General features: G+C 54.2%; 1 protein-coding gene across 1 annotated transcript in view; it reads right to left on the bottom strand.

Annotated features, from left to right (window-relative positions):
* Positions 1-11,488: 11,488 nt before the first annotated feature.
* Positions 11,489-13,888, bottom strand: part of TMEM132E (transmembrane protein 132E) — a 59,745-nt gene continuing 57,345 nt past the window's right edge. The window contains exon 9 of the mRNA XM_024235335.3: positions 11,489-13,627. Within this exon, the coding sequence (XP_024091103.2) occupies positions 12,572-13,627 (1,056 nt within the window). The 3' untranslated portion in view covers positions 11,489-12,571. The remainder of the gene's footprint in view (positions 13,628-13,888) is intronic.

Raw genomic sequence — 13,888 nt, 5'->3', positions numbered from 1 at the left:
TCCTGGTACCCTCTGGGTCAGGATAAAGTCCAGACCCTTAGGACCGCCTTGCCTACTTGCCCTGTCTCTCCTCTCCTGCCATTCCCAGCTTGCTCACTGAGCTCAGTGGGAGAATCCTTGTGATTTTCTAAAATTTCCCAGGCCCCTCCTGCCTCTGGGTCTTTTCTGGGGGTCTAGATTTCTCCTCTTGCCAGCATGAGTTCTTCTTATGTTGTCCAGAAGAAAGTTTTGAACCCTTACTAAAGCCTTTCCCATCTATTTGCCCATCAGACTTCATTCCTTCCCTGCCCCGCCCCCAACCCCTGGAAAGCTGTCTGGGTGAGAAGGTTGTCCAGGTCTTTTTACAGGAGGCTGAGCCTGAGCAATCAAAGGCAGGGGTTCTCCCAGTCTGGGTGTAGAGCTAGGCTCCTGCCATGCCTGCCCAGAGACTGTGGGTTGTGGGCAGGTTAGGATAAGCAGGAATCCTCTACCAGGTTGATTGGACCCTGCAGGAGCTGCCTCCCAGCCTCCATGGGTTCCCAGCAAAGGATACATTAAGCTGTTGCACATTCATTTCCTTCCAGCAGAAGGACGGGGATGATCCCAAACAGAATCATCATGCTCCAATTCATATCCATATTGTCTGGGAATGCATTATGGGCTAGTTGGGGTTAGAGATTTTATTTCACTTTATTTTGGTGGTAACTTCCACTGCCTGCTGAGGCAAGTGAGTGGCCTTGTTTACATTAAAAGGATTCCCTTTCAGGTGTGACCTAGGGCAGGATTCCAGCTGGGACCCTGGAGCGGGGAGGAAGGGTGAGGAGGGCCTGGGCTGTGACTTAAGTACAGTTCTATACCTTACCTCAAGTTCTCAATATGTTCAGTGTCAAGGCCACTTTGAGAAATGAATCAAATTCGAAAAGTCAGTGTGCAAGTGCGCACACCCACATTCCCTTTGTGAATCATTTCAGGGGGCTGTGGACTCCCTGACGTCCTTCACAAACCTCCAGTTAGAGCCCTTCTCCGGGGTTTGAATTCAGACTCCATACCCAGTGCCCTCCCCTTGGCCATGCCCTCCCTTCCCAGTGCTTCTGACCAGGGCAGAGTCCCTGCCTTTGAGTCTCCCACCCCACCATTCTCCCTCTACCCCCAGCTAATGGCTGACTGTCATCGGATTGTTGGCGATGGGGTGGTGGCCCCCCTTAGCCTGTGAGTGCTCTCAGCTACCTCACAGGCTCAGGGCAACCCAGGATGAAACTGGCATGCTGGGCTTGAGGCCTTGGGCCCCAGGAGCTTACTATGTTGGGCTCCCTTTCCACCTGAGAGGGAGATGCTCACTGATGGTGCACACCAGCTTGTGATGCTCAGTGGGCCACCCAGCTCCCTGTGAGTGAAGCCTCTGCCCCTGCTCACATCCCCGCCAACTCAGAATTAAACACACGTATGAAGTTCCTCCTGTGTGCCATGCCCTGAGCCAGATGCAGGGATACAGTGTTGACTAAAACAAGGTTTCCGTCCTCATGGAGCCCTTCATCCTAGTGAGGGAGACACAGAGTATTTAACAAAATCGGATGTCAGGTGGGAGTGGGCGCAGGCAGGACAAGGGAAAAAGCTGGAGGGATGGACAGTGACCCAGGGCTGCTATTTTGGGTAGAGGGGTCAGAGAAGGGCCCTCTGAGGAGGGGATAGCCAAGCAAGAATTGGACCACCAGCTTTTCCCACTGGTCCTCCAGTCCTGGATCAAATCTTCAGGATATGAGTTTCCACAAAACTGACTTCAGGGGCCAACGGGTCTGGGAGGAGACAAACAGAAGACAGTTTTTGGGTCCTGCCCTGGGATCTGGCAGCCTTGGCCAAAGTGTGTTCATCTCCTTGAACATACAGGTGGACACCCCCAAGACCAGGGACTGCAGCCCTCCCAGGAGGCTCATCATCCTGAGGTAGGAGGTGGGACTTGACTCTAGAGGTGGGGCTTGGACACTGGACTGAATTGAGGCTAGCTAAAACAGGGATGGGGAGGGGAGGAGATGGTAAACTGACATGGTGGAAAGGGAGGCACCTTTCCATAAGACATACCCACCAGTGAGCCTTGCCAGTTTACCATTGCCATGGCAACACCCAGAAGTTACTGCCTCTTTTCGTGGCAACGACCCAATGCCCTGGAAGTTACCATCCTTTTTCTAGAAATTTCTGCATTATCCTGCCCTTAATTTGCATATAATTAATAGTGGGTATAAATACAACTGCCACCCTGCCTTGGAGCTGCTACTCTGGGCACACTGCCTATGGGGTCGCCCTGCTTGGCAAGGAGCAGTATCTCTGCCGCTTCAATGAAAGTCACTGTCTAACACTACTGGCCCACCCTTGAATTCTTTCCTGGACAAAGCCAAGAACCCTCCAGGGCTAAGCCCCAGTTTGGGGCTCACCTGCCCTGCATCAATCCCAAGGAGTAAGCATTTGCAGATGAGGCCCATGGATGAGGCATGCTGCTGCCAGGTGGTGTCTTGCCATGGAAAGAGAGTCCCTGCCATGAGAGACAGTGGCAATTCCTGGTGATACCCAGCTCTGAAAAGGATATAGGCTCCTCTCTCTTCTCTTGCCCTGGTTGCTCCAACTGCAGAAGCTCTTTCCTCTGGAAGGGGCCCAGGCTGGTGTGTCTGGTGGTCCCTGTTCCAGTGCATAGCCCCTTCAGGGGGACTAAAATGCAGGTCTTGGAAGAGGAGAGGAATGGAGGGATGGAGTGGGGAGAGGTGGCAGCCAGCCAGCTTGTGAACACAGCCCAGAGAAAGGCCAACTGCGATAAGCTCCCTGCTGCCAGGCCAGCGCCTTATCTCCACCCTGCAGATAGACATCTCTGCTGGGCTAGAAGCTGAGGCCCACCATGGTCTTTGGAGCTCTGTGCCTGATAGAGGAGTAGGAGTGGGGCTGTGCAGGGCCTGTAAGCTCCCTGGCCTGCCTTGGCCGAGGGCCTGGTTCTATAGCTGAGTGCCTAGGGCCTGCCCCACCTAAGCATTCCTATCCCCAGTTAGTGTCACCTGGACAAAGAAGATTAATTTATTTTGCCTCCTCCCCTCTACATGAAAGGTTCAGTTCAGACCCCTTATTTTAGAATAATTCCAGGAAAGAACCCGTCTTGAAGGATGCTTTAAATATAGCTACCCTTGACACCACTTTAGAGTAAGCTCTGTTTTGAATTGTCAAACTGATGGCTTGAACTCCTCCTGCCCCAAATTAGCAAAACATCAATATCTTTCTTTGGGGTACTTCTAACAGCTTCTCAAAAGTACCCCTGAGAGCTGACTTAGTTCAAGAAGGAAGTCCTGCCTCTAAACACCAAACCAAAAAGTGAAAAATGTTTTAAAAATTAGAGTATCAGATGGAGGATCAGATCAGATCTCCCTGTCACATCCCTTTAGAAAATTCATCTTTGGAAAATGATAAAATAATAGCTTGCATTTACTGAGGTGAAATGTGGGCCAGACATTTTCTGTTATTCACAGGCAATAACTCATTTATTCCTCATAAGAACCCTATGATGTAGGTGCTATTTTATCCCCATTTCATAGACAGGGAACTGAAGCTCAGGGAGAAATCAATTCTGCTGCCTTCCACGGCCAGGCCAGATGGAACCTGAATCGCCTGAGGTGCCCTTTTGCCCCAGCCAGCCTCCGACAGGCCTCTCTCCATCCATAGGAAGGGTTTTAATCATCTTTCCAGGATCTCTGCCCCTTTCCTCCCAGAAGTCCAGGGGCACCCCTGAATGAGAGCCTCTGCTCCCAGGTTGCAACTCACCTGGCACCAGCCCCAAATAAATCATTTCATGAGAGTTAATAACATAGTCCCTTTAACTGCAAAGTGTTTTCACATAGAGAGCCCGCTAGTCTGCTTTAATGAACAGATAAGAATCTTTGTCATTAACTCAGTGTTGGCTTGCATGCAAATGGCTATTCTTCTGAGTGCCATGAGACTATTTATTTATTATTTTAAGTATGGAGTAGATATGCTCCTGGTCACCCCTCCCTCTGAGAAGCTCTTATTCCAGTAAGGACCTCTGAAGGCCATTTACACAGATGGGCAGCAGTTCCCCTCTGCAGAGACCCCATGGGTACACTAGAGTCTGGAGGGCTGCTCTCTTTACTCCAGCCCCTCTCCACTGGGCCCACGCCTGGGTTTGGCCACCACCCCTGTGACCTCTGCCTTCCCATTAGCTGCCTCTGGTTATTACTGCACTAGAGCTGTGTGGCTCCAATAGCCAGGGTGCACATGTGTATATGCAAGTGCGCATGTGTGGTGGGTGTGCGTATGTGTGCCTGCATGTTTGCACCCTGTGAGTGTGGCAAGTGTGTGAGCAGAGTGCTCAGAGAGTGTGCCTTTACAATGTGTGCCCTGTGAGCATGCAGGGAGTGTGTGTGCATGCGTGTGCCCTGTGTGTCCAGTGCCCACAGAGCCCGTTTCCTGTCTCCTGACAATGGCTGCACTTTTGTCACCAGGTATGATTGATGCTTTGCCGTGTTTTCCTGGAGTGGGGTTTTCTGGGGTGGAGGGTCGCCCCGTGGCCCTGGCATCACTAAAGATCTCGAGGAGCTGCAGCTGCTGGAGCATTATTTCCTCCTTCTCCTCTCCTCTCTCCCCAATCGCTGGGACATGTGATCCCTGCCCAGTGGGCTAACAAGATTCTAGCTCTCCCACCCCCAAGGGGCCTACCCCTTACTTGGCAGAATGCCATCCCACAAGGGATGATTCTGGAACTGAGCCTAGAGAGGGAGGGACTTTGGAAGGAGGACTTGGTGGGCAAGTGTGTCTATATGTAGAGGGGGTGGGCTCAGGTGGGCCCACCCCTGACATCTTCCAGGCTCCTGTCAATATTGATGAATTGCATCCCACCAGGGAAGGGGTGGGCTGGACTCTCTGCTTCTTGGAGTGGCAGAGTGCATTGAGATGGAGGTGGCGGGTAGTGAGGAGGGCAGAGGCAGGAAAGAGGGACCCTTCCCTTGCCACTTTCCACCATCTTCAACCTTCTAAGCTCCCTTCTGCCCTCTCTCCCCTTCCCCTCTTCTGTGTCTGGATGTGGAAGGGTCTGTCAGGTGGGGTCAACCCTCAGGGCAGAGATTGGGCCATACAGCTCTGCTACAGATGAGGGCATGAAGGCTGGCTCCCAGGACATGCCCACTTTTCCTTTGTTCCCTGTCAACTCTCCTCGCTGGCAGCTTCCCTCACCTCCCACCTTGCAGAAGCTATGGAAGCAGCCCCAGTGCCCCTGTCCCATGGGAACCACAGGAGGGCTGTTGGAAATGCTTGTAATGGAGGAGAAAGAAAGCTATTCTAGAATTGCAGAAGATCAAGAGGGAAAGGGCCCTTCCAGCCCCACAGTGGGGCCCAAAGAGGGCTGCAGGAGCTGCCTGAGGTCACACAAGAAGGCGGTGGCAGAGACAAGGCTCTAATTCTGGGGGCCTCATCCTCAGGGGACTCTGCAGCTGTCTGCCTCGTGCTCCAGAGCTGGGATTAACATAGGGGGCTGAGGCCCCCTCTGCGCTCCAGCCCTGCTCAGTGGCCAGGGAGGGCTGTTAGACACCAGTGATGGTGATGCTTGAACCCACTTTGCAGACAAGTTGTGGTTGGGCCCTGAATGGGGAGGACACTCAGAGAACATTTAGTCCAGACCCATCTCACAGGAGGGCAGAGACCCAGGAAAGTTCACACTGTGACTGGAGGTACCCAGGGCTACTCCTGGCTCTGAGATCTGAGGGAGGGTCACCTCTTCTGCCTCCCCACACCCACTCCTCCTCTCAGCCAGGCCCCCAAGACTCCATCCCTCCATCCAGGCTAAATCCAACCCCGCTCCTAATCCTCAGCTTGTTTTTGACATCCCAGCCATCTGGTGGGCCCATTCTAGTACCTCTCCTCACACCATTTCCACCCTTCTCCGGGCTACCTCTTTGATGAACTGCCTAGCTTCTGCATTTGCTCCATTTCCTCTTCTCAAATTACATGCATAGGTTGCTTTGCACTTATTTGTATATTTCCTTGAATGCCTGACATCATTTCTTCATGGTATGATTAGTCTCTCCCATCAGACTGGGTATTCCTCATGGGCCAGTGTCTTGTTTTCTCCCTTAGCCTGGGAGCTGCTGTAGGACAGATCCTTTTTCTCTTCTTTCGCCTGAGCACTCCTTGTAGGCAGAGGATAGACGACTTGAACTTTCCAGCTCCGTCTTAACTCTGAGACTCAGTGCCTCTCTAGCACACACAGCAAAGGGGTAGTTACCATTCCCATCCTCCCTTTCTCCTTCACAATGCCCAGCCTCCTCCGACACAGCAAACCCCAAACCCACAGGAGCACCTGCCAATGGCAGCACCAAATAGAGGATGGCGGAGCTGGCAAAGCTTGGAGGACAGCTGGGGACCCCTGATGCTTGTTACTGCCCACCTCTGCCACCTCCCACCACACAACAACTGTCCAAGAGGATGGATGAAGGGAGGATATGAACTGGCAGGTTTGGGTGTGCCCAGGCTTCATACCATGAGACCCAAGAACCATCAAGACTGAAGGGACAGCACTGGAGGGACCATCTGGCTCCTGGCTTCTTGTTGAGGGTCTTGGCTTGCTCCAGATGTGGGTGGTACCAGACTCATGGCCACATGACCAGTCAATGCCAGAGTGAGAACCCCACTAAGCCCCTGTAATCCAGCCGAGCACTCTTGCCACTGCATCAGAATGATTCTCTGAACTGCCAGGCTCCACTGAGGAGGGCAGTGTGGAGCAGCAGGGAGACTGTAGAACTTGGAGCTATTATAACCTGGGATTGAATCCTGCCTCTACTATTTATTTGCTGGGTGGCATGAGACAAATCATGTAACTTCTCTGAGCCTCAATTTCATCATCTGTAAAATGGGCATAATAATAATAATAATAATACCTACCTTATTTGGTTATTGTGAGGAGTCAATAAAATGATGGCTATACAGTGGTTAGTAGGTAATGAGCTCTCAGTGAATGCCAGTGGTTATTTAATACTCCTACTTCCTCTGTGCTTGCCACTCTCAGATCTATGGCAAGGGTATAATAAACATTCACTGAGCCGATGTGGCAAGGATGAGGGCCATAGGGGATGGCTTCCACTTCCCAGTTTCTCTTGCTTAGCCCGAGAGGCTGAAGGAACAGACAGTATCCCAAGGGAAGGGGCAGGTGCTGGCTTATGTTCATCTCCCTACATGAGACATCTCTGCTTGTGCCACCAGCTCTCCAAACAAGCTCAGCTCGGCACCTTGCTCAGGAAGGTCTGCTGGTTCTCTGCTTTCAGGAGTTGATGGTTGTCTGCTGTGATAGTCAGCTAGGGATGGAGTTTCCAGTGGAGGAGGGAGTTTCATTCTCCAGCAATGGCAGAGGCCAAGCATCTATGGCATATTCATAGTCTTCCATCTGCCCCAACACTATCCACAATCTGTGACTTAAATGGGAGTCCCACAGCCTTGACCCCACTACTGAGCACATCAAATCCTTAGAGACCCTTCCCTCTTCTTCTCCCACTTAAAAATCTCTCCAACCTCATTCCCTTCACTTTCCAACATCATCAGTTGCCTCCGGATGTAGCAGAAAGCAGGTAGGTTTGGAGCTGCCCACCACGTCACTTCTAAGCTGAAGACAAGTTACTTGCTCTCTTTGTGTGCTTGCCTCCTTATCTATAAAACAGCCATAATTCCTATCTTCCACGACTCTTGTTAGAAATACGAGTGTTGCCAGGGTGGCTCATGCCTATAATCCCAGCACTGTGGGAGGGTGAGGCAGGAGGATTGCTTGAAGCTAGGAGCTCAAGACCAGCCTGGTTAACACAGTAAGACGCCATCTCTACAAAATATAAAAAAGAAAAATGTAGCTGGGAGTGGTGGTGCACACCTGTAGTCCCAGCTACTCAGGAGGCTAAGGCAGGAGGATCGCCTGAGCCCAGGATGTCCAGGCTGCAGCACGCTGTGATTGTGCCACTATACTCCAACCTGGGAGACAGAGTGAGACTCCGTCCCAAAAATAAATAAATAAATAAAAGGAAAAATAAAAAAAGAGAAAAAGAAATACAAGTGTTGGAATAGCAGGGCCTCTTCAGGGAGGCCAGTGGACACTGCCTAGAAGCGGTGATTCCCATGTTTTTATGTATGGGAACACCAGGGCTCAGAAATAGTGACATATTGGCTAAAGGTCACATGACAAATGCACTGTCAGACTCCAGGAGTCCCTGCCAATCTATCTTAGAACGTTTTGCCCCTTCAGATGAGAGTTTCCTTCTCTAGCCTACTTATTGTGTTTTCCATTTTCTCAACTGGGCTCCAACCCCACTTCCCACCCCCCACCCCCTGAAGCCTTCTCTTAAGGGGAGCACACTGAGCTGAGGTTAGTGTTTGTTAAAGACAGGCATGGAGAAGCGTCCAGGGCTGGTGTGGAGAGGACAGTGGGCAGCGTGGGGCTGGGGCTGGGGCAGGTGGGCTCTGGGCGGTTCCTCCGAATCTCCTGGTCTGCCTTCACCAGCCCTGGCTGTCTGAGAAATCTCATTTTGCTAGCGAACTGATTCATGATCCTGGCTCCCTGGTGCTCCCTGAGCAGCTCTCTGTCAATAACTATTCTTTATGAGGTCCCTCGATTCGTTTTCGGGGTTGAAGACAAATTTTTAAAGAGGAGTGCAAGGACCGGGGCCATTCCAGAGGGGCTAACTTAATGTCCTGCTGCATTCCCACCAAGCCGGCTCCCGCTTGAACTCCACGAGGGTCAGGAGTTGACGTTTCTTGCAATTGCTTCTGAGTTCTCGCATTTGGACAGGAGGTGAGGGATGAGGAGAGAGGGACACAAATCCCTTCTGCGTTTGCCCACCCTGAAGTCCCCCACAGCATTCCCTGGTGCCCTCTACTCCCCTCCCGGGTTCCGTCTTGTGGGGGATAGGTGGCTGCCTGCCCTGTGCTGCAGAGGGAAGGCGCAGTCAGCAGGGTGAGGGGTGACTAAGGCGTAGTAGTGTTGACCTTGCTGTGGGTGAAGGGGAAAGCAAGGACGTCCCCAGGCCTCTGGCTCTGGGGTGTGATTTGGCTAGAGATGGATCCAGGACTCTTTCCCCTTTAGGTCCCTGCCCAGAGGGCAGCAGGCATGGCTCTGGCTCTGTTCCGAGTTTGTTGTGTGCCTTTGGGCCAATCGCTCCTCCTCTCTAGGTCCTCGTCTCCCTGTTTGTGAAACCCTGGGTGCCTGCAAAAAGCATTCCACTTTTCTGCTTGGGGTGGCCTGGTCTCCGAAGCTTATCTGGGAAAGAGATCTCTGCAGCCAAGCAGCTCATGTCTCCTCCTCGTCGTCCCTGTGTGGGATGTATAGTTGCCGAATTCTGCAGCCGAATACCAGTTTGCTCCCAGCTCTCTGTACCTACTGCTCTGGCTCAGGGCGTCATGCTCTCTGCTGCAGCATCCTCTTAACTGATCCCCTTTCCCCTCCATCCTTCCTTCCTTCACAAGAGCTAAACCTCACGTCTGAGCCTGATTCCCGTCCTTGCTGGACCCATCACCCTCTCTGGTCTCTGCACCTTTGCATGTGTGTTTTCTGTGCTTCCCCTCTCACCAGGGACTCATGTTCCAGGCATAGGGAAAGCAAGTGCAAAGTCAGGCAGCAAAACACAGGGTGTGGAGTCTGTAGCCTCTGTCCTCCTTACCGGATTGTCCCTGGCCTTGTCCTCAGCAAACTCAGCTTCAGTTGTCTTCTCCTCTCCTCCTTTGTGCCCTGTCAACCCAGGGTAAAGGTCTGTCATCATCCCAGATGACAGTGGGCAGATAACTTGTCCATCTTCCTTATGGGGCTGGGGGCTCCTTGAGGACAGATCCACAGTTTTGCTTCCCAGACTCCCCATCAGGGTCCCGGGTGTAGCAGGAGCTTAACGCATTGAAGAAACAAATGGCTCCATATTCCAAGTTTCACACCAGCAACCCGCCCCACCTGGCACAGTTCCCCAACGTGGGGTATTCTTCCTCAACTCACATCCCTGCCCTCCTCATCTCTCTCTTATAAGAATTCCAAGGGGATGAGGTGATGAACCTCAAGTAAGGTGGTAGAGTGTGCAAAATCCCCCAATACGGGATAATGTAAAAGCCATTTAGAGTTTGCATTTGTACTTAATTTGGTAGGCAATCATTTGTTGAGCACTTGCTGATTCCAGGCACCAGGTTAAGCACAAGGGGGTTAAAAAATGACTGAGACCCCCCCCCATACCCTTCCAGGAGTATGTAGTCAGGGCAGTGTTTGAATGGCAGATATCTGTTGTTCTGGGAGCTCAAGGAGAGCCCCCCTGCCAAGCTCCCCTGTGGTTCTGCTTTGGGCTCAGCTTTCTGGTAGCTCCTTACTTGCTGCTGAGCTGCACCCGTTCTTTGTTGCTAAACGTATCTTGGGCACAGCTGGTCAGTCTCTAGTCTTCCTTTCAGACCTATGCCTTGCCTGAAAATTAAGACCTGGTTGTGCCAAAGTCCATTCACTGATACCCTCTATGCGCAGCTGTCTGTACTAGGCATGCTGTCTGCAGGAGCTGTGCAGAGTGCTTTCCATATATGATCCTATTTAATCCTCACAACCACCCTGGGCTGAACCATCAGCTGAGCAGATGATTGTGGGAGGCCAGGCTTCCTTCCAGAGTGGGCAACAGCATGTCTGGGCAGGTGCCAGTGTAGCCCCAGTTCTGCTGCTGGCTGCTTCTGGGACACATGCTGGTTAGTGTTCCTTTCCTTTCCAAAAGTGGCTGCCAGAGCCACCTGTCTATGGGCACTGGATGCTGGCCAGGTAGCCTTGGCTGAGCTCCTGCCCCCCTCAGGCCTGAGCTCCTGTGCCCCCTAGGCTGCTGCCTGTGCTGGCGTGTGAGCTCCCAGGGCCTCATGACAGGCTGCGTGCACACTCACAGGTCAAGTGTGGCGTGAGATGCAGGTAGTCCACGGCCCGCTGGTGGGGAGGGGCACCCCAACATGCCTGTGCTGTCTCCTGTCTGGTTTCTAACATGTAGATCCCAAGGCTTTCTCCATCAACCCCAAGGGGGAGAGAAGGGAGGATTCCCTGAGAAGTGGCTACAGGGAGGGCCACCTCTGAGAGGTGGGCGGTGAAGGAAGCTGAAGTAACTCAGGTAGGCATGCCAACCCTCTCATCTCTCTCCTTATTTTTCTGTGCCCCCCAGAAGACCTTTCTCTGCAGTCCCGAGGCCTGCCCTTCCCTCCCCTGAGCTAATCAGGACAGAGCCTTAGAGGAGGCACCTCTTTATAAGGGCACATTGGTGGGTCAGTGGATTCTTCATCCCTTGACCTGGGCATCCCAAAGCACCAGAGGGTCTTAAAGGACCTGCATATTGTGGGAGGAAGAGCAGGACCACAGCCTAGTCTAGCCGAGTTTTGGTCTCATGTCATGTAGTGTGCCCACAGTGTGTGAGTGGGTGTGTGTGCATGCGTGCACTCGCTTGTGTATGTCTGTGTGTTTGCCCATGCACATAAGGAAGAGACAGAGCCAGCCACCATGTACTCTCTGTTCATGGGAGCTGCTGCCCCCACCTCCAGTCTGACTGCTTCCATTTATTTAAGAAAAATCCGACACAGTGGTGGGTAGAACCCGAGAGAAAAATGGCTGTGGGATGGGGTAGGGGCAACACTGGCTCCCTTCTGCGTTTGCCCACCCTGAAGTCCCCCACAGCATTCCCTGGTGCCCTCTGCTCCCCTCCCGGGTTCCGTCTTGTGGGGGATAGGTGGCTGCCTGCCCTGTGCTGCAGAGGGAAGGCGCAGTCAGCAGGGTGAGGGGTGGCTAAGGCGTAGTAGTGTTGACCTCGCTGTGGGGGAAGGGGAAGGCAAGGAGGTCCCCAGGCCTCTGGCTCTGGGGTGTGATTTGGCTAGAGATGGATCCAGGACTCTTTCCTCTTTAGGTCCCTGCCCAAAGCCCTTGGGGCAGAGGTGGGAGTCCTGAGAACTCAGGAAGGTGCCTGGCTTGGCACCAGACCTCTCTGTAGAGTCAGCTCCCAGGTCCTGGGAGGCACCCGAATGCCAGCAGATGCTACAACTGTCCCCCTAACCCCCAGATATTTCGTCCACAGCAAGATCCTTGGCAGGGCAGGCAGCTGCCACCTCCCCACCCTGCAGGACAGAAATCCCTGAATATTAGTTTGAGAAAAGTCTTTGTGCAGCCTGTGACACAAGACCCCCACAGAACCCCCTGCACAGGGGGACGACAAGGGGGACGGGAGGCGGGGCCGGGACACAGCGTGGGCCCATCTGACCCCAAGCTGGACCTCCTTGCCTCACTCTTGGGGCAGGGGGTTGCTTAAGATGGGAGGAGGTTTGGAAAGGGTAGAACAGAGGCTGGGGTTGCTTTCCTCCTTGCGAGCCACTGGAGGAAGAGCCCTCCACCTGCAGGGGGCAGAAGAGGGTAATGGTGTGAGGCGAGGGAAGGCCCACACACGGAGGCGGCCCGCCCCGCACCGAGCCAAGCTGCAGGGGCAGGGAGTACAAAATCAATTCAGCCGCCCAGAGTCAGTGTGAACCGGGGGTCCCGGCTGTGTCCTACCCCGAGCTGACCCCGTTGGGGGAGTCCCTGCTACTCCGGCTGGCGCCTCTATGCAATCTCTTTGATTCTGCGCATGTAATTGTGCAGGTCCGGGGGTGCAGTGGACCGCGTGGTGCCCGCCACATCCGGGCAGCCCCAACCCAGGTCCTCTTCCTCCTCCTCGTCCTCTTCGCCCGCGGGCACCGAGTCATAGGCCAGCTCCTCTGACGGCAGCGTGGTGAAGGTGGTGAACTTGACCCGCTTGCGCTTGGAGGTGGGCGAGCTGGCGGGGTCCTCGGCTTGGTCTCGGGCTGAGCCGCCCGAGGAGCCGTCGCCCCGGCCGTGCACCTGGCTCTGGACACTGGTCTGCGAGCTGCCGCTGCTGTGGTGGTCGCCGTGGCAGCAGGCGGGCACGGTTTCCAGCGGGTTGCCTGCCGGCGGCGAGAGCTCTCCTTGCACCCGCAGCGGCTGCCCGTTGCCCAGGAACACCCAGTGGTGAGAGTGGTCCATGCTGGTCTGGCCCTCTGGCGGGATGCGCTTGTGCCGATAGCGCAGCACGAAAACGATGCAGTTGATGAGGAACACGAGGATGGCGAGGCAGAAGACGCCCAGCAGCGCGTACATGCCGATCTCCAGGTCGGTCAGACCCCGTGGCATCTGCAGGAAGCCGGTGGGCAGCGGCAGGAAGTCTTCTGTGGGAGGCACGACGGGGCTGGCAGTGCCCGGGCCTGGGGCCTCCGGTGCGGGTAGCGCAGAGCCTGGCGGGCCAGCTCCCCGGGCCTCGTCCTCGCCCCCGCCAGGCCCTGGTTGGCTGGGGCCCGGGTAGTCGTAAGTGGGGTCCTCCTCGTCCCTCCCAAAGTGCACCCGCAGGCCCACAGGGGTCGTGGCCAGCACATTCTTGCGTTTGGTTTTCTGGCAGCTCTCAGCGATGGTTAGCTCTGCGCGAAGCAGCTCCCCTGTCCCCTCGGCCTCAGCCACTACCAGAGGGAAGGCCCGGTCCTGGGTCACAGTGGCCACACGCTCATCCAGGCTGCTCACTAACAGTCCGTAGTCTCGGGGGCTGTAGAGGGAGAGTGGGGCTGTGGTGCCATCACTGTAGGACAGCCAGAGGCTCAGTAGGGCTTCCTGAGGAGAAGGAGAAGGAGGGGACAGGAGTCAAAGAGCTGGTTCAACTGGCTTCCTGCTAGATCCTGGGCTCTGTAGGGACAGGGGCCACGGGTCTCTGGCTCCCTGCTGTATTCTCAGCACTGGAACTGTGCCTGTGGCCTGTGGCGGGCCCTCAGGAACTACTGTTCAAGTAAGAGTCCTCCTCACAGGGTGTGGGGAGGGTAAATCCCAGACCATGGCATCCAGGCCTCATACTGCTCTGAGGATGCCCTTGTCCAC

This window comes from Pongo abelii, chromosome 19 (assembly GCF_028885655.2).
Source record: "Pongo abelii isolate AG06213 chromosome 19, NHGRI_mPonAbe1-v2.0_pri, whole genome shotgun sequence".
Classification (NCBI taxonomy): Eukaryota; Metazoa; Chordata; class Mammalia; order Primates; family Hominidae; genus Pongo; species Pongo abelii.
Note: the sequence above shows the minus strand (reverse complement) of the source record. Positions and strands in the feature narration are given on the sequence as shown.